The following is a 24,617-nucleotide window of genomic DNA, read 5'->3' on the forward strand; positions in this document are numbered from 1 at the left end:
CTTTCCCAAATCTCTCCAAGTATGTGAAATCTCTCCAAGTATATCGAATCTCTTCCAAATCTCTCCAAGTAGGTGAAATCTCTCCCAAATCTCTCCACGTATCTCAAATCTCTCCCAAATACCTTCCTAAGTTGAAAACAGCTCAAAACATAAGGAGAAAACCCAACAGGACCCTCTTGGTCCGAAACCCTCTTGGTCCTGAACCACTTGGCCGGAATGCTCTTGGTCCGAAATTCCTTCTAAGGAACCAAGAGGACTAGCAATCTCAAAACTCCCCTTGTTCGGACCCTTCAGTTCTGATCCGGAAGACCCTCCTTGCCTCGCATCGCTTCGGAAATCCCTGGGCGGACCGGATCGCTGAGCACCTGACTTCGGATCCGAGAAGGTCACTCCGCAAGTTAGTAGTTGACTTCAGAACTCATCCAGCACCTCCAGAACCCCCTTGCTACCCACTTCGGACCCTCGCAGCCCTAACCCTTCCCTCCCGAATTAGAGATATAGCTTCAGAATTCACCATATGACTCCGGAATTCACCTTTTGACTCCGAATTTTGGTGTATTTCGGACTTTTTCTCCATTTTGGGGTATTTTGATGTCGGGAATCCCATCAAACGCATGTTTTTCGTAACTTAGACCCCTAAAACCTCTATTTTATGCCAAATTTGATTATTTAAATCATATTTACATAAAATAAAAGTTTAGGATTTATGAACATCTTATCCTAAATCAAGATAAGGATAAGGAGGTTTGACCTTGTGATTTGATGTAATCTTCCATTTCCCATGCAAATCACAATATCCAATGTTTTAACAACCAGATAACCATGCATGAACCATCAGATCCCCATGCACCAAAGTTCCCTCCTTTTCTTATACCCTTAAAGCAACGACAATAAAAAGAAATGGGGCTTCACATTTCCTCTCACTTCTTTCCTATTCTCTCACATACTCCTCCCAAGAGCAAAAATCAAGGATCTCGCTGAAAGCAAGATTTCTCAACTTCTCTCTAGAGTTTTAAGTAAGTTTCTCCACTCATCTAACATGTTATGCAATTTTCATAAGGAATCCATATTATTTTATTTATAATAATATGTGATGATCACCTTTAGGACAACATTCCTCCCAGGAAGTTCCTCATCTCAGCCAAAGGTCTAAACTTGAGATCTTTACTCCATCATTCCAAACAACTCATGAACTTACTCAGGGTGACCTTCATATCCCCACCTTTTTCTCAAAGTTATATTGTTTTTGGGGGGAGAATACAAGTCAAAGTCTTGCATAAATCATAATCAAATTGTTTAATGTGTATGCATGCCTTTTTATATGTGCTTAAGTATCAAATGCCTTCAAAATAGTCCAAAAACTCGAGATTTTGGTTAAGTCTCAAGAGTTTGGATTATTTTTCACAAATCATGTTTGGAAACAAGAACTAGTATGTATCAAGTATAAGTCACAAATTTTGATAACAACAACCATAAGGAATTGCTTCAAGCTTTACTTAACCAAGTTGTCAGATAAAATATTTTGGAAAGCGACTAAATCATGGAAATAATAATATTTTGGATCACTGTTGGCCAAACATAAATATAAAGGTTATCTTGGAATGTTATGTCATACTGATGACTTGTTACCAGATTAATAAACTAGTTGATATTATTTATAAATATTTAATATAAATAATTTTATCAAGAAGAATATACGAAATCAGAGTTTTCATAACATAAGTAATTGCATGTCATAAACTGCTGTCGTAAAACCTTCAGAAACATAAGTAATACGTCATGAAACCGAAAATGTGTGTCATAACCTGCAGTCCGAATGTACACAACTTATAACTTGTCACTTTTCCTTTTGACTAATATAAGTCTGAGTCGTCCATTTATAGAAAGGAAAGACCTTGTTTGCCAATTCCGAAATGTTGGGTCATTTTGATAAACGTTCAAAATAACTTATTTTTCGATAAACGAAACAGAACGAACACGAGATACCCAGTTAACAAGCACAATAAAAAATATGGAACGAAAACGATATTTCTATTCAATGAGTACAAATATCATTATTTATCTAACAAATAATGCATCTCAAACGATTGATCAAAAGGTTGCTAATATTCTAGTTAGACAAATCTCAAAAGTACCTAAATATAAAAATATTAGTGTACGTCTAAAATCCTGTAAGGAGTTATAGCCAGAGTCTCCTGGAGTGAGAGCAAGAATTTGTCTATACGGGGTTGACACCCCGCACCTTCGTTGTTCTCTACAGCTAGACCGGCCAGTCTAGGGTGACAAATGTCTTTATCCAAAACGAGGGCGCCCGAGAAACGCCAAAACAGGTTTTCGTCATATTAGTATGGTTATAAGGACTCACTAGAATACGTTATGTTATCTAGAAATTTATGTAAGGAAAACCTCATAAATAAATTTTGGCACGTTGTGTCGACTGTCCTACACATGGTAGTGATGGTCCACATTTGTTGCATTGACTGTCCTTTTCCATTGCATAGAACGTCCATAATCGCCATGATGATTTCTTTCACTTAACAAGTATAGAGTCTTAATACTGCTATTTTACAAATCAGAAAAGGTAGGACTTTATGGAAAACGTTGTAAACGATTTTGAAAACGATAAACTAACACACACATATGCAAGTATACATAGTTGGAAACAGAACTTACGAATATTTTATAGCAGAAAATATGAGATTTTCTGGAGAAAACGACTTTATACGATTTCGATAACGATAAACTAGAACGCACACTCAATTTTACTCGATAAGAAAAACAAGATGTTCAACTATATTCTCTTTTTGAAAATACGGGATTTACTGGAAAGGATTGACTGTTACTATACAAAAGAACTATTCTCGAACACAGCTCGCCTTTACAAACTACACTACTTTTCAAAATCACTCCTTATAAGGATGAACCAAAATAACGACATGCACACATATATCCATGATTTTCAAAGCAAGGCTTCAAACGATTTTTTAGAAAATATCGGATTTTCTGAAAGTGCAATGAGAACGATTCTAAACAAGTGTAAAACTATTTTATACAAAAACGCTTATGAACTCACCAACATTTTAGTTGACGCTTTTCAAAACGACTTGTATTCTCAGGGCTCTAGTAAGCAGGTAACAAGGGACGCGGATGCTGAACTATTTAGCTGTAGTTTGGAATTTTTATGCTTATGACTCTTTTGTGTAATTTGAAGAACAAATACAATATGTAAAAAATGTAAGTTTGATATCTCAACATATGATGTTTGGATTGCTCTGTTTCATTTATATTCAGTTTTTATGATACTGCACAATGAAATCACTCGCCTTCGAACGTTTCCGCCGTCTGGTCCGGGGGTGTGACAGATTGGTATCAGAGCATTGTTTATAGTGAACTGGTATATCTAGCCATAAAAGATATACAACTATAAATACAGTGGGACTAAAACAAACTATGCCTAAAAGCATACTTTTAGAAGATAAGTATTTTATAAAAGTATACATAATTACTAACCCAATATCATAACGAGAAGAAACCAAAAGTAACTAAAGGTTGAACACTACAGTCAAACCTGAGCAGTTATGTAATCATATATGGGATAAATATAGCCTGATCAACTATATTTATTTGAGATATGACCAACATGTGCTTGGGAGTGATGTGGTGTTCCAACAAACCTAAAACCTACCAACTATGCGCACAAGATAATATTAGAATCAAACATCAAGTTTAAAATACTATAGGAGTATTTTAGGATACTATAAACCCATCCTACACCTAAGCTATCCCTGTATATCTCGTACCTCGACTCTTGCTCAAACGACATAGTTGAAATTCCTCACCAAGACTTCTACTACCCTGTCACGATGATTTGCGGAAGGGGCAAGGAGAGACCGAAAGAAGTCCATGAGGAAAACCCAGAGACGAATTGTGAAAGGGGAAATTCTGACTAAGAGACCAACAAGGATGAAAACGCCAAGGAAACCCTTGAAAAGCTTTACCCAACTGAGAGTAGACCAGAGACCCTTTCACCTTTCTCTTCCCAGATACGTTACCACCCAATATAAGTGCCCTTGGAATCAACATACCGAGAAACAAAACAATACCCACGCAACGACAAGCTTAGGAATTGACTCCTACCCGGTTCAGGGCGCATCTCCGCAAAATAAAATCCAATCCACAATTGACGTGCACCGAACTCCGATAGCCAACACCCTCACGAATCAGACATCCGTTAGGGTCACAAGTAACCCGAATTGACACCCGGTTTTTCAACCCTTCTATCATGGAGTAATAGAGGCCTTAAACAAATCCCAGTATACGGGAATGTAAATCCAATCCCCCAGGAGTAACAAGAGCACCATTCCAAATGCCTTGCGAAACCCACAACTAAGACCAGAAAACTAGGAAGTGATCATTTGGAGACCATAACTCATAGCAATCAAGGCAAGGACAGCCTCAACAGTATAAGGGACACAAAAATGGCACTCATAATATAAGTGAAATGGCCAAGCACTCTGTGCGCCATGTTGGTAAAAGAGGAAATAGGATCCCCATGCTACTCGCATTAGGGTCATAATGTCCTTAATTGCAACCAGTAGTAGTAAACCAAGAACAGTACATCCTCAAATAATACATAAAACCAAATCCGTTAACTATATTGCTAACTATGTGCTATTTTCACGGACTTTACGTCAGAAAATACATGTTCCCACTCTCTACCATAACTGCATCATGGGGATGTAGGTTGACACAATTAACACCAGTGCATTAAGATTATTCAAGTGGGGGAGAATTGTAACTCTCATTCCAGGTATGAATCTAAATTTCAATGATATATGTTTTCTGAGTGGCCACGTCGTGGTGGAGTTCCACCACAGCATGGTAATTCTTTTTGGGTTTGGATTTTTGATGGACCACCACGGGTGGAAACAGGTGACACGACGTGGTAGCCTCGGTTGGAGAAAACCCTAACTATTAGGGTTTTCACCCTATATAAGCATCATTATCCCTCAAGACCTTTTACCCACATCATCCTCCATCTCCAATATGTTCCGTTAAAACCCTAATCTCTATACATACATAAAATACGGTCCAAAATTTTCATTTTTAATTATTACGTAGACTATAGTTATAAAAACATTGCATCAAAACACAAGTCAAAGTATCTCAAAACATTGTTCCCAAATAAAAACATCAGAGTAAAACATCCCAGGCTAAACATTATGGCAGGTGCAATGCAGTCATCCCGAGCTTTTCCCCTTGCTACCAGAAGTACCTGAAACCAAAACAGGAAACCGTAAGCACAAAGATTAGTGAGCTTCCCAAAACTACCACATACCATACACATAATCACATAATCACATATAAACATATCGTGGGCCCCGACCCTTCATCGGGCCCCGCCCGGCATCAGACCTTGTCCGGCATCGGCCTCGCCCGACATCGAGCTGAGCTTGGCATACATATAAACATATCAACAATACACATATAATAATCATATTGCATAAGGATACAAACATTCATCGGGTACCACCCGACATCGAACTGAAATCTGGAACACATATAAACATTCATCGGGCACCGCCCAACATCGACCCTTAGTCTGGAAATCATATAGACACATATACATGCAAAAATCACGAAGACATCAAGAATACAAACATTCCTCGGGCATTGGCCAACATGGAACCGTAGTCCAGAAAGCAGATAATCATTCCTAGGGCACCACCCGACATCGAATAGAAATTCGGAACATATAATCATACATACGGGTCGACATTGGTGCCTTCAACCCGTTCCTAAAAGAGGAAAACTCACCTCAAACATCGGATGCTAGCTGAAACGTCTCTGCTCCGGAATCAGCTCTGCTCAAACCCCTAAACAAAAAAACGCCTTAGATACCAATTCATACTCATTACCCCTTAGGGTCAACTATGGTTATAGTCAAAGTCAAAGTCAAAGTCAACACTCCGAGTTGACTCAACTCTTCGAGTTACCCTTTAACTCGTTGAGTTTCTATGAATCATAGGATTGTGATTTCGCGATCCAACTCGTCAAGTTCTTCTATGAACTCGTCGAGTTCGTCCTTATCAACAGAATCGGGACATTTCAAGTCAACTCGTCGAGTACATCCTCGAACTTTCCGAGTTCCTATGTCTGTTAGCCCCTTCTTACTCATTAAGTAATTATTCTTCAGATCTAAACTCTATACTTCTGATCTCGACTGGTAATGCCCCCAGAAGGGTAAAGTTTCCAACTTTACCCACTAATACCTGTCCTAAAGAGATTAAGCCCAAACACAAACCCAAAAAGGGCCAAAGTCTTCATCCAAAACAACCAAAACTACAAGATAGACCTTGAGGTCATACATCTGGACTCTAGGGACTAAAAGATCACGTAAAGTTGTATCTTTCTTCTCATGCATGGCCATAATAAGCTCCAAAAGGCCAAAATGATGGTCTAAAGGTTGCATAGGACTTCCATGGCTATAAAGTTGGCACCTTCATGCCATGAAAAACTCTCAAGATCCTAGATCTACAGTATTCTCTATTTGGGACGTCCAAATCCCAAGAACCATGTCATTTGGACCAAAAATAAGCAAAATAACCCTAAAAGAAGATCTAATCAACTACAAGGAAATGTTCAAATTTATACCAGAAAAGTGATGTGGATGAGGAAAGGATTATGGATCTATATGCTCATTCTTGTGTCTCTAACCTCTTCCTTCTTCCAATAGCTTCAATTACACACCAAAGCACTCAAAAATAGCTCACAAACACTCAAATGGCTTTAGGGTTTAGGACTTGGAGGCTGGATATGAGGCCAACATGAAAGGTTTAAGACATTTAAATAGGGTGCAAACCTTAGGAATTAGGGTTTCATATCTACCATCCTACTCGTCAAATTGAGGCCTCCCAAATCGACGAGTAGGTTTCTCAACCCGCGGTCGTAATAATCTCTACTTGATGAGTTTGGGGCTTCCAACTTGTCGAGTTGCTCTGTAAACATGAATAATTTACAAGTTTAAATGTATACCAGGAACCTGGCGTTACAATTCTCCCCCACTTGTCTCATACTTCTTCCTCGAAGTCTGTTGTCTCAAATAACTCTAGATAATGCTCTCTCATCTCCTCCTTGGGCTCCCAAGTCCACTCTGACCCTTTGCGGTGCAGCCAATGCACCTTCACTAACTGCACAACCTTGTCCCTCAAGGTTTTCATCTTCTGGTCTAAGATCATCGTTGGTCTCTCAATGTTGTTCAGGCGGTCATCCACCTGGATAGCCTCTAAAGGCACAACTGCGGAATTGTCCACTAAGCACTTCCACAGCTGAGAGACATGAAAGGTGTTGTCGATCAGACTAAGATCAGCTGGCCGATCCAGTCGATATGCAACCCAGCCTACCCGAGCCACAACCTTGAACGAACCGATGTACCTGGGACCCAGCTTGCCCCGCTTCCTGAACTGGATGGAACCTTTCCAAGGTGACACCTTTAGGAAAACCATATCTCCCACCTAGAACTCTAAATCCGATCGGTGCTTGTTGGCATAGCTCTTTTGCCGACTTTGTGCTGTTTGGAGCCTGCTATATCATCTCAGTAGTCTTGAGTACCACCTCAGTACTCCCCATGACACTCTGACCAACCTCACCCCAACAAATCGGGGTCCTACACTTTCTACCATAGAGTATCTAGAAGGGAGGCTGATCTATGCTAATGTGATAACTATTGTTATACGAAAATTCTGCTAACGGAAGATACGTATCTGAACTCCCAGCAAAATCCAACATGCATGTGCGTTGTATATCCTCCACAGTATGAATCATCCTCTCACTCTGCACATCCGTCTGAGGGTGAAATTTTGTATTGAAGTGAAGACAAGTACCCATATCATCATGGAACCACTTCCAAAATCTGGAAGTGAAACGAATATCCTGGTCTGACATAGTCGACACTGGCACTCCATGACGTGTCACTACTTCACGGACGTAGATCTCGACTAGCTTCTCAGCCGATATACTCTCCTGGATCGGGATGAAATGTGCACTCTTGGTAAATCAATCCACGATGACCCAAATCAAATCCACTCCACGTGAGGTCCTGGGAAGCTTTGTGATGAAATCAATAGTGATGTATTCCCATTTCCACAAGGGGATCTCCAACGGTTACATCTTGCTGTGAAGCCGCTTGTGCTCGGCCTTGACTTTCATTCAAGTCAAGCATCGCTCCACATACCAGGCTATGTCTCGCTTCATGCAGGGCCCCCAATAATCAGGGCGAAGATCCCGATACATCTTCGTCATCCATAGATGAATGGATGGCTTTGACTCGTGAGCCTCCTACATCAGAACCTGGTGTACAACGCCCCAGTAAGGAACCCAGACCTTACGATGCAGGGTCAACAACCTACAACTGTCATAATCGAACGAAGCCACCTAGCCTGTGATCTGCTCACACTTTCGGCACTCTTCCTTCATACCCTCAACCTGAGCCTCCCAAATCCGCTCCAACAACAGAGTGATCACTGTCATCCTCAAGCATATATCTCGTATTGGAGCTGTAACCGCCTTACGGATGAGAGCATCGACCACCATATTGGCCTTCCTCGGGTGATTAAGGATCTCACAATCATAATCCTTCACCACGTCAAACCAACGATGATGCCTCATGTTCAGATTCGGCTGGTCCATCAGATACCTCAATATCTTGTGGTCCGTGTAAATGGTACAACGAACCCCATAGAGGTAGTGTCGCCAAATCTTGAGGGCGAAAACCATAGCCCCCGGCTCCAAATCATTCGTCGGGTAGTTCGCCTCATGAGGCTTCAACTGCCTCGAAGCATACACTATCAAACGACCCCGTTACATCAACACTGCACCGATGCTCATGATCGAAGCGTCACAGTAAACTGCGAAATCTTCGATGCCCTCTGGCAAAGTCAGAATCGTTGCCTCGCACAACCGCTGTCTGAGAGTCTCGAAAGCGGCCTGCTGATTAGGCCCCCAACGGAATGTCACCGACTTCTTGGTCAGTTGGGTCACTGGAACAGCAATCTTGGAGAAATCCTGGATGAATCTCCGATAATAACCCGCTAGACCAAGAAAACTTTGGATTTCGGATGGATGCCTCAGAACCTCCCATCTCATCACGTCCTCTACCTTGGCCAGATCAACCGTATACCGTTTTGGTTGACGAGGTGTCCTAGAAACTGCACTTCACACAACCAAAACTCACACTTGGAGAACTTTGTGAAAAGTCTCTCCATCCTCAGTGTCTCCAACACCTCTCTCAAGCACTCATCGTGTTGCTCCTAAGTCTTGGAGTAAACCAGGATATCATCGATGAAAACGATCACAGACCGGTCCAACATCGGTCTACACACGCAGTTCATAAGATCCATGAACGCGACAGGAGATTTGGTGAGCCTAAACGGTATCACCACGAACCCATAGTGACCATAGTGAGTCCGAAAGGCTGTCTTCTACACATCGTTGTCCCTGACTTGCATCTCGTGATAACCCGATCGCAGATCAGTCTTGGATAACCAAGATGCACCCTAAAGCTGGTCAAATAAATCGTCAATCCTCAGGGAGAGGATAACGGTTCTTCACAGTTACCTTATTCAACTCCCGGTAATCTATACACATCTGATGTGACCCGTCCTTCTTCTTCACAAACAAGATCAGGGCTCCCACTGGCGAATTGCTCGGCCTGATAAATCCCTTGTCTAACAGCTCCTACAGTTGTGTAGAGAACTCCTGCATCTCAGGAGGAGCAAACTGATATGGTGCCTTAGCTATCGGAGCCACACCAGGAACTAGGTCAATCTTGAACTCTACCTGCCTCTCTGGAGGTACTCCAGAAAACTCCTCTAGGAACACGTCTGGATACTCCCGTACGATCGGTACATCATTCACTGTCGCCTTACTCTTATTCCTAGTATCCATAACATAGGCGATATAACCTGTGCAACCCTGCTGAAGGTAGTGCCTAGTTGTCGCTGATGAACACAAAGTCGGCCCACGCTGCGGCCTCTCGCCTAGAATCACCAACCCTCCCCCACTTGGGGTCTGAACTCACAATAGTTGTTGCTCGCATCAAATCACTACCCCGTTGGGGCTCAACCAGTCCATACCCACAATAACATTATTCCCTCGCAGGGGAATAAGGACTAAATCCATGGAAAACTGCTCATCGAACAACTACAGTGTACATCCCCAATGAACCCTCGCGACTTGAACGGTCCTATCATCTGCAATCTCTACATCAAGGGGACAGTCCAGCTCTCCTGAAGCTCTAATAAATCACTTGCTCGACACGAGCGACATAAAAGATCTGGTAGCCCCCGAATTGAATAATACCAGAGCATATATGTCGTTCACTTAGAACGATCCTATAACAAAACACATAAACATAAGCAAAAAATCAGTATAAATAAAGAGATAAGGAGAAGATACATACACGTCACAACATTAGGAGCTACACGTGCCTCCTCTACTGTTAGCTGGAATGCTCTACTCTTCGCCACAGGTGCCTCTGTCCCGACCTGACGGTCATCGATAATCCTCAATGTAGCAAGAGCAAGTGTTGCCACCTGTCATTTTGCTGCTAAAATCGGACACTGGGACCTCTTGTTTCCCCTATGATTGCACTGAAAGCAAATCAGATCAGATGATGTTGTGGTGGTGGTAGCAGTACAATCCCTACTGACATGACTAGTTCGGCCACACTTAAAGCAGCCCAAACTTCCCACCCTGCACACCCCTTCATGCATCTTGTCGCACTTGCCACAACGATTGCAGGCCTGATGGCTCCTCGATCTTTGATCTGATACCTTGGGCTTCTTGCCCGAACTCCCTGTCTAAACCCTATTTGGTTTCCTCTTCCCTTCCATCTCTAAATTCAGCTCCCTCTCTCAAGCCCTCGTAATCATATATTCCAATGTCTTACAGCTCTCAGCTCACAAACTGGCGGATATCACTCCACAGCATCTCATGGTATCGAGCCTTCTTCATCTCCTTGTTCGACACATACCGTGAAACAAGAAGGGCCCTCTCCCTGAACATGGTAGTGATCTCAGTCACCGTCTCAGTAGTCTGCTGGAGATCCTGGAACTCCCATGCTAGCTGCTGCACCTCAATAACTAGTGCAAACTTGGTCCTAAACTTGGTCGAGAAATCGCCCCAAGTCATCACACCAACAGCGACATCATCTCCAATAATATGTCCAACCTCCTCCCACCAGTCACGTGTTGTGTCCTTCAGAAGATACGATGCAAGTCGAACCTTCTCCCCCTCGGGACATCGGCTAGTATGGAAGGCGTTGGCGACATCATCCAACCACCTGCTGCTAGCAATGAGGTCCCTAGCCCCATGATAGTCTAGAGCTCTAGAAACTCTAAACTCCATGAATTTCAATGTACGTGCCCCCATCATGGCCGCCATCTCGGTGCGGAATGCACCCAACCTCTCGTTAAGAATCTCCAAAACTCCCTCCTTAACTGTACCAAAGATTACAGGATTCTGATCCATAATACTACACGTAATCTCGGATGAAATAAACTCTCTCATCTGGTCATCAAGCTGCCCAGCTCCAGAGGTTGAGCCTGATCCCTTGCCAGCACCAGAACTGCCAACTTGTCTAGTGCATAGCGTTACCATACTAAAAATACACCATAACAATCATCGGAATACTCATCATAACTCAAGGGATCTCACACACTACAAGTTCCCTGGTTTCATCTCAGCTCTCCTTGACTCGAGTACGGATCCTTTGCTTTCAGTAGTATGGGCCCATACTACCTTCCACATCTATCCGTACTTTCCTAAAAAATTTCCTTGACTCCACCAAGTCCCTTTCACTACTACTGCTTTCCGCTAATCTAATCCTAGGATTACCCTAGGGTAATTCTCTTACCCACTCTCCGCCATCAGTTGCATAAGAAGTCCCTGCTACCTTTCCCTAACTAGCTCGCGAATACCATTACATATTACTAAGACCAGATAATTCTTCGAATGAGAGGTCTCTCCTACAACAGTTGGACTCAAACAAGAGCTATGCAATTTGGCTAAACCTAACCTTCTGAAATTATTTAGTCCTCGTAATATGTAACTTAGCATATTCGTTCACTAGTTAGTTAAAGATAGCCAGAACTCCTAAAATCACAAAGCAAGTAACATTCGACCATTGAGTAATCAAAATCAAGCATATCCTAATCAAACCATCATATCACTGACTAATCAATACTAGCATGCAGTTCAATAAGCTCATACAACAGGCATACAAGGCATCCTTCCTAGATCCTTAGTCCTAATATAGCATGCAGTTCCCATACACATACAACAGGCATACAAAGCATCCTTCCTAGATCTTTAGGCCTAATCTAGCATGCAGTTCTTATAATCATATCATATCATAACAAACATGTATGGGTAATTTGGGAGAACTTACTTGAGCTCGGTTGATTGCATACACGAAACCCTTTTCTCTTTTTGGAAATCCTTTTTATAAAAATGATTTTCTTTTGAAAACTTTAAACTAAGTCCTCAATTTGAGTTCGGACACACCCGAGAGTGTGCCCGAATCCCTCAAACCAAGACTCTGATACCAACTTGTAACATACATAAAATACGGTCCAAAATTTACATTTTTTATTATCAAGTAAGCCATTGTTATAAAAACATTCCATCAAAACACAAGTCAAAGTATCTCAAAACATTGTTCCCAAATCAAAACATCAGAGTAAAACATCCCAGGCTAAACATTATGGTGTGTGCAATGCAGTCATCCCGAGCTCTTCGCCTTGCTACCAGAAGTACCTGAAAACCAAAACTGAAAACCATAAGCACAAAGCTCATCTATCTTCCCTAAACTACCACATACCATACACATAATCACGTAATCAGATATAAACATATCGTGGGCCCCGCCCGGCATCGGACCATGTATGGCATCGCGCCCCGCCCGACATCGTACAATGTCAGGCATTCGGCCCCGCCCGATATCAAGCTGAGCTTGGCATACATATAAACATATCAACAATACACATATAATAATCACATAAAATAATCATACAAACATTCATCGGGTACCGGCCGTCATCAGACCGAAATCCAGAACGCATACAGACATTCATCGAGTTTAAGACGTTTAAATAGAGTGCAAACCCCAAAAATTAGGGCTTCATATCTACCAGCCTACTCGTCAAGTTGAGTCCTCCCAACTCGTTGAGTAGGTTTCTCAACCTGCGGTCCTAATAATCTCTACTCGACGGGTTTGGGGATTTCAACTCGTTGAGTTGCTCTATAAACATGAATAAATTATAAGTTTAAATGCATACCAGGAACCAGGCGTTACACCATTGGTGGTGTTTTAAGCTCATTTTTGTGTTTGGTTTCCATTATATAGGGAAGGAAGCTATTGGAAAGCAAAAAGGGAGCTCCAAGCCTTGTAGATTTGATTTGTACACTTCTTGAGCAACCTCCAGGAGGTATAAAGTTTTGAACATGATGATTATTTCTCTAGATCTTGCTAATGTTACAAAGTATGTGCTTTTAGTCCCATATTTTTTGTCTATATGAGAATGGAATACTCAAGACCAAATGAGTTGCCTCTTAGGACATTTTGGGGTGTATAGAGTTAAGAAAATAGAACCTTGACCCTTTCCTTTCCTCCATGTATGCATTTAGTGACTTGTAGGATTGTGAAATGTTAGGGCTTATGATTTGGAAATTTTCTAGCCATGCAAGGTCATAAAGTTGGGAATTTTATCACTTAGACTGTTATTAGGGATCAAAACTGAGTTTTAGACGAAAGGACTTTAAGGATTAGGAGCTTAATGTTTAAGCCAGGTTGAGTTTTTGCTCTTTTGAACTTAGAATTAGAGATCCTTATTCGTTGGAGGGACTTAAGGAATAAATTTGGAACATTATCCATTTGGACCCTATAATAGACCAGATTATGGGCTTTGGAGCCCTTGATATAGAAGACATTGGATTATTCCATTAATATGTTCGGGGAGCAGTGACGAAGACATGGTTTGGATTACCACGGCGTGGGGACTAGGCTAGCGCGTCTATTTTGGCAATTTATTGCCACGATGTGGACATGGAAGGCCACGACATGGCGGTGAGATGTAGGTTGAATTTTGGTTTTGACCTTTGACTAGTTTTTACCAAGTTGACCTAAGGGTATTTTGTGTATTTTGAGTTGTATTTGAGATTGCTCCCTATTTGATTATATATGTGACAAGTAGAGCTAAGATTCGGAGAAGAGATCTATTTAGCTATTTGTTTAGACTAAGAGGTGAGTCTTACTCATTGTACTTATGGGTCGAAGGCACCAAGGTCGACCCGTTGGATTAGATATGATATTTGTCGCGTATTGTTATGTTGAGATATGTGCTCACTAGTTATGTGATTAGACTGGTAGATCTTTAGGACTACCTGTGTTTGATGATTATTGATTAATATTGCATATGTTGACATGTTATGGTTGTTGGGTTGAGGCGAACCAGCTGGTGCTGAAGGCCAGGATACCCAGGGCGGACTGAAGGTTTGCGAGGCGGTCCAGTTAGACCGAAGGCCCTGAGAGCGGTCCAGATAGTGTGTAGGCCTATGAGGTGGTCCAGTCATGTTGAAGGCTCGTGTATGTATGTTGTTATTTGTTATGTTGTATGGTGGTATCTTGGGCGAACTCACTAAGCTTCGGCTTACAGTTTTGATTTTGTTGCTTTAGGTACTTCGGATGATCGCGGAAAAGCAAAGACGTGATCGTGAACATCTTCCTATTTTTATGATATTGGATCTTGGGAAAAACTCTTATTGTGTTTATACGTTTAAAACAATAGTTTTGTAAACACCTTAAGGTTGAAATGGGTTGTTTATGAAAACATTAAATTTTTATGATTTTTGGGATGTTACAAATCTACCGACTAACTGATCTCTAAATCATACCATATTTTATGTGCCAAGATACATACAATGTCCATAGGTCCAACATTGGTGCCTTTGACCCCCCAGTACAGTGAGGAAGAACTCACCTCAAAGTCTAGAAGATAGATGAATTGATCATTTGCTACAAATACTATCTCTACATGTCACTTAAACATTAAATAGGGACTCGACCTTAATCTACTATTCAAATTACTCCAAATGACCTAAATTCAAACTTCGTCAAAGTAAATGTTCAACATTCAACAGTCAAAATTCAAAGGTCAACATTAGTGTAACATCCTAAAATCATGATAAAATTTTTCATTTTTCAATTTAAATAAAATCATTGTTTCCAATTAAAACCTAAGTCATAAACCACGTATCAAATACAAATAACCCAGAATCAAAGTGTCATAAAATTTCCAAAAACATATCACTGAAGGATGTGTATGATCATTTGCGTTGCCCTGATCATCAGAAGTACCTACGATATAACAATTAAACAGTAAGCCAAAATTATTGATTTTCCCCCAAAAATCCCCACATAACAAAACATATACAAACATGCATGCTAGGTCCACCTTCATCGGAGAGGATTGCCCTTGGTCCATAACCATCGGTTTGGATTACTCCCGACCCATAGTCATTAGATTGGATTACCTTAACCTAATCAGTAATCAGACCGGAATGCCTCGATCTGTTGGCTTAAGCACATAACAGTAAATCCTCAACCCATGCCACACTATGTCGACATATGCAACAGATAAATCATATAACATCACAGACAATCATAAAGATATACAAATAACTACTATATAGTAACATCCTACATACTAGGATACATAACCTAGTGGGCCATCATTGATGCCTTCAACCCACGAGTAGAGTAAGGAAAACTCACCTCACAGTCTAAAATGTAACTAAATAGATCTCTGCTCTAACTGTTCTCTTTACTGGTCACCTAAACAATAAACATGGACTCACGTTTCAATCAACTACTTAAAATATCCTAAATAACCTAAAGTTAAACTTGGTCAAAGTCAATGGTCAACGATCAATGTCAAAGTCAACTCCAGGTGGTCGTCATGTCGTTACCACCTATGGCAACGTTGTGGCTGCTAAATGACAAAGTAGACGGGTTGCCCCCAGTTGCTATGTCGTGCCAAACTCAGACCATGTCGTGGGGACTGGTCTGGATAGCTTAATCCATTAAGTCAGTTTCCCATGACTTCAAGAGCTCCAAAGCTAAGATATGGTCCTTCCCATGATTTGGATGGATAAAGTTTCCAACTTTATCCATCAAAACACCCCCAACAAGTCAAGATTCTAAACCCGGGATACTTAAAGACGGCTAAATGCATCAAGCCACCTATTAAGCACCTAGCATCTAGAGTTTCTCAACCAAAGTTTCTGGAAGAGTTTCTTACTCCCAAGAAGCCTTAAAAAATCACAACTTTATAGACATGCATGTCTAATGCATGTCCCTCCCATTTTAGGTCAAATTCATGAAAATAAATGCTTAAGCTCGAGCATGGGACCAAAAACTATCTAGATCTTCATATCTGGAACATATGATATTGGAATGATCCCATGGATCCATAAAGTTACCAACTTTATGAGATCAAACCTTCCAATTCCTCACATAGTGAAGACATGGGGACAAAATAGCTAGATCTGGGCATATAAAGCATAAAGATTCGATTTTGATGACTTACAAGAGTCCATAAATGTGCTCAAGGTAGATGAGAAGAATTGCTTGCTGGAAATTACCCCCCTTCTTCTTATTTCTTTCTTCTAAGGATTCAAAGAACACTAAAACAAGCTTTAACAAATGAGGAGGGGATTAGGGTCTTTACAAATCTTAGAGAGGGTGGTGGAGGTTGAGAGCGAGAAAACCATAGATTCCTCATTCGTTTAAATAAGGAGGAAAACTAGGAAATAGGGAAGAGATAAGGTAGAAAAAATAGAGTAAAAAGGAGATATAGGTAGAGATATAAATAGAGTATGTGATGAGATTGAAAAAAGAGGCTAAGAAAAAGTAAGCAAAGAAAATATGAGATTAGAGGAGAAGAGATAGAAAAGAAGAGAAATGCTGGTAGCATGTGATATGAAAGAAATAGTTAGATCAGAAATTATGAGAAATAGAAGGAAGAGAAATATAGAAAGAATAAATCACCAAACATGTTTGTCTGATGTAGTAGAGATTATGTTTTGTAGGTTCACATAGCAGCAGCCCTGGTACCAGAGAAGAAGACAAGAGCACAAGGTCTAGAATTATATAGTAGGTTGTTATTATTATATTCACCTTGTTGTTTAATTAATAGATATATTTTACTATAAACCCATATTTAAACCTGACATTTAAAGTGTTTAATTTTAGTAGAATTCTGAAAAATTTTAGACAAAACATAGATAATTTCCTTAGATTAAATGTTAGAAACCGGGTCGTTACAATTTGGGCCGTAGATTCATTGGACAAATCTAAGTGATTTCTAGAGTTCGCAAGGTGGCCTACCAATTGGACCTACCGGAGGAGCTTAGCCAGATTCATAACTCTTTCCATTTCTCCCAATTGTGAAAGTGTTTAGCAGATGATTCAGCAGTGGTACCTGTAGATAACCTTCAGGTGGATGACCATTTGTACTATATGGAGACGCCGACATCCATTTTGGATAGAGGGATGAAGGACTTGTGCAACAAGGTGGTGACCTTGGTAAAGGTGCAGTGGTAACATCATAAGGGCTTTAAATGGACTTGGGAGCCCAATGAGGAGATGTGTGAGCACTAGCGAAATTTGTTCATTGTTGTACATTTCAAGGACGAAATCTGATTCAATTGGGGATAAATGTAACATCAAAATTCCATGTAATTTTTTTTCAAAGTTGACTCTTCGAGTTTTTCTCGACACCATGGTGTGGTAAGGTGTGTACAATACCGTGGGACACATGGATTATTCGTGACATCGTATGGACCTTACTACGACATTGTGGCAGATGGGTTCAAAACCTTAGGTCTCTAGCCTTAGGCCCTCTTTAAGCAACCTTATAATTAGGGTGTGCTCTCAATACTAACCTTCACACCCTATAGAGAAAGCCTAGTGTGTATGTGTGTTCTAGAAAACTTGAAGCTCTTGAGGATTATAAGAAAAACAAGGGGTTCTAATCTTGTTACCAGAGTTGTTGCTGATAGAGGACTCGTCCTTCAATATTTCTAGATTCAAGAAGGTAAAAATTTCATAGCTTTCTCCTTATTGAGTTACTTTTTATGCTTAAGATTTCATATAATGTCATTGTACTAGGATCCTTGGAGTTAAAGCAAGTCCAAGGCATTGGATGGTGATTAACGTAGTCTCTAGACCTTAGGGTCCCATAAAGTTGGTTGCTTGTTGAAAACTCAACCATGCAACGACATTTTAGGTCATTTTTGTCTCTTTAAGTGTTAGGGTTTGAGATCAAAGCACCTTGAGGGTAGGAAATAGATAAAGTTGGAAACTTTATCCATGCATGGCCTAAATTGATCCACATATAAGCTTTGGAGCACTAGAAATAAGCGTCAAGAGCTTCATGAATTAAGTTGTTTGGACATCGCCACAGCACGACGGAGACCTTGCCATGACATGATGGATTATTGAGTCTCTTGACCATTCTGTCTTCTCGTTACCACGGCGCATGCATGGGTTGGCCATAATACGATGACTTGACGGTTCACTTTAACCATTGAGTTTTTGACTAAGTTTTACTTTAGGTCAAACTTTAGCGTTTTAGGTCATGGACTGAGGATTGAACTTTTATAACATGTTTAGGTGGTTGTTGTACATGCTTTCGCGTTTTTCGAGCTATATGGATATTTTTCTTTATTTATGAGGTGAGTATTATCACTATGTTACTTATATCATATGTTATATCTGAGTTGTTCATAGCTCGGGGTTGATGATAACCCAAATTGTTGTATGTGAGTTGTTGATAGCTCGGGGTTACTGATAACCCAATTTAATGTATGTGAGTTGTTGATAGCTCGAGGTTGTTGATAACTCAAATTGTTATATGTGAGCTGCTAATAGCTAGGGTTGTTGATAATCCATAACTGCTTTACGTGTTTAGTTGTGATGTGATGTATGTAATACTTTAGGGGACTCACTAAGTTTTGGCTTACAGTTGTGAATGTAAATGTTTTAGGTACTTCTGAGGATCAGGGAAAAATAAAAGTGTGACTCTACACACTCTCCAACCGTCTTCATGTTTTTCAGAAAATGTTTTGGTGTGATATTTTGATTTGGATTTAAGTTGTATAAGGATGTTTGATGTTGTGTTTTTTATAAAAATGACTTTTTCTTCTTCTATTGTTTAAAAAATCATGATTTTTACAACGTTATACTATTATTATTGTTGTTGTTGTTGTTGTTGTCATCGTCGTTGTCATTAACGACGTCGTCGTCATCGCCGCCGCCGATGTCGCTACACACTATACTTATATAGATTCAACATCACCATTACATTCCATGATTCAAAAATACTTTAGCTCTTACATGGTGAATTCTTCTCAATCTACCATGTTATCACTTCTCGTCTCAACCCACTTGATCCTCATACAATTTAATGGATCAATGGAACCACAATAAGTACCATGTGTATGCAGTGCCCATCAAAGTTATCTCGTTTCAATATGAACATTTGATCACGTAATTCACAACTACTCTATTTCGTTGTTATTATTATTATTATTATTATTATTATTATTATTATTATTATTATTATTAATTAAATAATTAATGATAAAAAGAAAAATTAAGTAATATGGTAAATTATTATTTTCTTATTTTATACAAAGATAATAATACAGAATAATTAAATATTAACACTAACAATTATAATTAATAATACCTAGAAAATGCCCTTCCCCACTTTGTTGAGGCATACAAGGTTTTGCTTACAAAATTACAAGGACTGTTTTTGAAAAAAAAAACATCACATTGACAATTTTCGTAATTCATTTTCTACATCGAGATAAAAGCTCACTTTTTAAATTTGTTATTAGAAAGGGGAATTTATTTAATTTTTTAAGATATACACCATTCCTATAAATATAATTATGCACAAGGACCTATTATGTCGATCAGAAGAAACGTTTTTATTATTTATTTTCTACCTAGGACCAACATGTGAAACCTACAAAATGTAAAGATACGAAAGTTAAGAGATAAAAATGTCAGTGTTTAAAATTAATGTGGTAAAAATGATATTTAACAAAGTAGGGATAGAAATTGACATTCGACAAAATAAGTGGTAGAAAGTGCGAGCGTATGAAATCTTAGGGATCAAATATGATAAAATAAGAAAGTTTTGTAGTTAAAGTCTAAAATACAAAACATCATAACTAAATTTTTTGATTATTTATGACCAAAGTCTAACATGATAAAATTTGAATTTGAAGGTAAAAATATAAAACTCAAACTATACATTATGATAAAAATTTAAAATAAAATTTTAGTAACAAAAGTTTAAAAATATAAAATTTTACTATTCAGATCAACTTTTGTTTTAAGATTAGTGTGGTCAAGTTTTAAAAATAACAAAATTTTAGAGAAAAATATAAAACTCTAGAAATATTTTTTAATATATAACTTGGAAAGTCAAAATTCAATGCAATATCGATTTTGTCAAAGAGTCTTGTTTCTAACGGACCAAAAGTGTAACATTTTTAAAATACTGTGGCCAAAATATGAACCTAATATTATTTGTGGTCAAACTTTAAAAGTACGAAAATTTTAGGGAAAAATATAAAATTCTAGATGTTTTAATATATAATTTAGAAAGTCAAAGGAATCTCAAAATTCAAAGCAATGTCGATTTTATAAAACTCATGTTTCTAATGGGGCTAAAAGTGTAACATTTCTAAAATGTTGTGGCCAAAATACGAACCACAGAAAAATCTCATATTCAATATATATATATATATATATATATATATATATATATATATATATATATATATATATATATATATATATATATATATATATATATATATATATATATATATATATATATATATATATATATATATATATATATATATATATATAAGAACTGAATTATTTGAAAACAATTATTTTAATTTATTTAAAAATGTAAAGAAATATAATAATAATAATAATAATAATAATAATAATAATTTACTTACTAATACAGATAAAAAATTATAGTATATGTTAAAGACTAATACTTGAGTCCGTGCTTTGCTGCGGATTTTTACGTATGTTTTTCTTACGTATTAAATCACTATAACATATCATAGGTTAAAAAACACTAAAAATTTAAAAGAAATGAGCTATAGTTAATTTATCAAAAGTTCATAAGAGTTTACAGATTATTTTTGTAAGTTATATTGTCATCCTTATTATATAGGCATTCCATCACCAAAATTAGTGTTTTTAAGTTAATTTGTCCCTATTCCGGCCAGTGATTATAGTCGTTTATAAAACCAGCCGCAAAATCATATAAGAGGAATAAGTATCTTGAAATTTAATTTGAACCATACATACTTTCAACTTCCACTTGGTAGGGTCAACAACCTTTACATTTTACCATAGTTCACCCAAAATCATATACGAGGAATAAGTATCTAGTACAAAAGCTGAAATCGGACTAATAATATTTAAGTTTTGCCAAGTATGTTTGAAGCACTTAAGCTTGCTAGGCTGAGCAATAACATGAAACTCAAGGAATGGGCCTAGCCGTCAATTAACCTAGGCATTAATCTTATCTTGTAGACCATGCTTATTGAATGCAATATCATAAAAAGAGTTCAATAACATCGTAAATAAAAAAAATACTATTAAATAAAGTGCTTAATATCCCTATTACGATTTACTACTTAAACTGAGATACATGAAAGAAGGATGGTGTCGGAACTAACCAATAAGAACCTTTTATACTTTTCTTTCTTGCGCTAAGTGCTTGGAAGCTTGTTACAAGATAATAAAACTCTCTTTCATCTCATGGATGATCACCTTACCCTAGGAATCGAAACCAGCATGGAACTTCTACAAAATAACATCAATCCTTCCCTTGGAAGTTTCATTTCATCCAATATTAGTGTTCATGGGATTACGCCTATGTCTGCCGACAATTTCTCAGATCATCATCATCATCAAAGGAATGAGCGTAGTCTTCCATTCATGCCTTTACCAGATGGTACTAATAATGATCTCGGCATTAATTTAAGTAGATGTCATCAGGGTGCTTCTTTCAATGATCCGATGACACATCTCCCTACCACCATAGACGATATGGTCAAGAGGATGTCTGGTGTTGAAAGCTTGGGGAATACAAAATCGTTCATCTTTAGTTCTGGAGTTACTGGAGAGAATAAAGCAATCAGAAATTATGTATGCTTTTTTCCCTAATTTGTTACATAAACTTATCTCTTTGGATACACAAGATGGGTATATAGATTTACGTGGGATTTATCTATTTGTTCATCCGTTTGGACCAATTCATATCTTGCAGGGCTATGGTGGTAAAAAGAGAAAGAAAAACATCAAAGCTGATGCGGAGAAACCACGAGAAGTTGTTCATGTGAGAGCAAGGAGAGGTGAAGCGACTGATAGTCACAGTTTGGCTGAAAGGGTTCGTTTTGAAATCTCCTTAACTAAAAATTTTCATAAAGGAGAAAGAAATTAAAAACAGGCTTTAGGTTGTATATATAGTTCGTTGATATCTTTTGTATATGGTAGATAAAAGGTAGTTTTTATTGGAGCCCTAATAGTGCTAAACTTATTTCGTTGTTTCATTTGTTCTATTCTTGGATTAGATGAGAAGGGAGAAAATAAACCAAAAGTTACGATGCTTGCAAGAACTAGTTCCAGGTTGTTATAAGGTATGAACCAATAGCTTTCTCCTTATTTTTCTCGATGTCATCACTTTCCGATTCTTGTAATAAGAAGTTACTGTCTTATTTTTTTTTTCATGAGAAATTGCAGACAATGGGAATGTCAGTAATGTTGGACGTAACAATTAGTTATATCCGATCTTTGCAGAATCAGATAGAGGTAAATTGTGTGAAAAAAATTTCTAGATAAAATAATAAATTTATGATCACGATGAAGATCCTTGATTGTCTTAATTATTTTCTTTTTTCCAGTTTCTGTCAATGAAGCTCTCAGCGGCAAGCATGTTTTATGACTTTAACTCTGCTGAAATGGAGGCTTTGGATACAATGAAGGTAATATACCTTTTTATATAGAAATCAAATTAAATATGCATATCAAAATCAACATTTTGATTTGCATTGCTTGAGCTTCTTTAAAATTTTAATATCTAGAAAGATATGCTAAAATACTTTCTCACGGAATTCGCGTAGCCTTATAGGTGCAAGAGTAGGTCTTGGTCCATCCATACAAATTTGAGTTACATGTATATGATATGCAAAATATATATTTTTATTAAATAAAAAGAATTAGATTTGTGATATTGCCTATCTTATTCAAAACTTGAAATTTAGTAAAAGAGAAAACATTGTTGATTAAACTTCATTTAAGATTATTTTATTGATGCAAGTCAACATCTTGCGCAACTTAAATTAACAATTTAGTTTAAAATGCATATGTAGTTATATTTTTATTATCGTTTGAAGAATTTTTCCACTCGTTTGTATTTTGAAAATTATTTTGCCTAGCCTAAAATAAAATCTCATGTACACCACTAACGCACTTGGAAAGCTTTCAAACGATAGGTTTTCTAACGTACGAGTTTTCTCATTTCTTGCAAAGCTTGAGGAGAAAACACTATTTGCATGGTGTTTTTATATATATTAGTTTTTAGTTGTATAGTTTATCACTAGAGAAATTAAATATCCTCCTAACCTTTTTTCTAATAAATCTTTCAATCCAATTAAATGGTGACATATATAACATTTAATACTTATTTAATAAAATTTAATTATATTTTGGTATAGTAATATGACACAGGTCATCATTTAAATGGATAGGATTGATATAGTTTATTTTTTTGTGAAATTATAGTTAAACATAACTCATGTGCCACTTAATATAAACAACAACGGAGTATCATATATGAATTGCATGTTTGTTCTATTCCATTAATGCATTTGTTAAAAGAAATTATTCATAGTTAACTAAATGTCCAAATAAATTTATGTGGCAGGGAGTAAATGGATATGAAGCACAAGTTATGGACAGGATGGGTGGAGAAGGGTATGGAGATCTTGCACAATTTCAATCAATATGGCCAATATGAACTCCATGCATCTTTTTGAATTGATACGATATATATAAAATACACACACGTATACAACTGAAATAAATGACAAGTGTTCATTCGTCGAGATATATATATATATATATATATATATATATATATATATATATATATATATATATATATATATATATATATATATATATATATATATATATATATATATATATATATATCTGTTTTCTTTTCCTCTAATAAGCATACGATAATCCAACAATGATATTTTAGATGTATTATACATTGCAATTTAGTTACTTTTGTGACATAATTTAATGCTTTTATTTTTAACTTTGACTATCATGTTTTTTGATTCATTATTCAAACCTATCGTGGTTCTTGGATCCCCGTGGTAACTAATCATGATCAAGTGTAATAGTTGGTGAGTGGTGCATACTTTCATGGATCGGT

At 37.8% G+C, this 24,617-nt stretch overlaps 1 protein-coding gene across 1 annotated transcript; it reads left to right on the forward strand.

Moving 5' to 3' along the window:
- The first annotated feature begins 21,805 nt into the window (after positions 1 to 21,805).
- LOC111904580 (transcription factor bHLH75) lies at positions 21,806 to 24,495 on the forward strand. The gene is made up of 6 exons (XM_023900330.3): positions 21,806 to 22,318; positions 22,440 to 22,559; positions 22,744 to 22,809; positions 22,913 to 22,981; positions 23,074 to 23,154; positions 24,096 to 24,495. Exons 1-6 carry the CDS (start codon positions 21,929 to 21,931, stop codon positions 24,186 to 24,188), a joined length of 819 nt encoding a protein of 272 aa, XP_023756098.1. The 5' UTR covers positions 21,806 to 21,928; the 3' UTR covers positions 24,189 to 24,495.
- The last annotated feature ends 122 nt before the right edge of the window (positions 24,496 to 24,617 follow it).

This window comes from Lactuca sativa, chromosome 3 (genome assembly GCF_002870075.4).
Source record: "Lactuca sativa cultivar Salinas chromosome 3, Lsat_Salinas_v11, whole genome shotgun sequence".
NCBI lineage: Eukaryota > Viridiplantae > Streptophyta > Magnoliopsida > Asterales > Asteraceae > Lactuca > Lactuca sativa.

Coding starts and splice junctions, on each gene's coding strand:
- LOC111904580 (XM_023900330.3), top strand. CDS start 21,929: ATGGATGATCACCTTACCCTAGGAATCGAAACCAGCATGGAACTTCTA. Junction 22,319..22,439: donor ATAAAGCAATCAGAAATTAT/GTATGCTTTTTT, acceptor CATATCTTGCAG/GGCTATGGTGGTAAAAAGAG. Junction 23,155..24,095: donor AGGCTTTGGATACAATGAAG/GTAATATACCTT, acceptor TTTATGTGGCAG/GGAGTAAATGGATATGAAGC.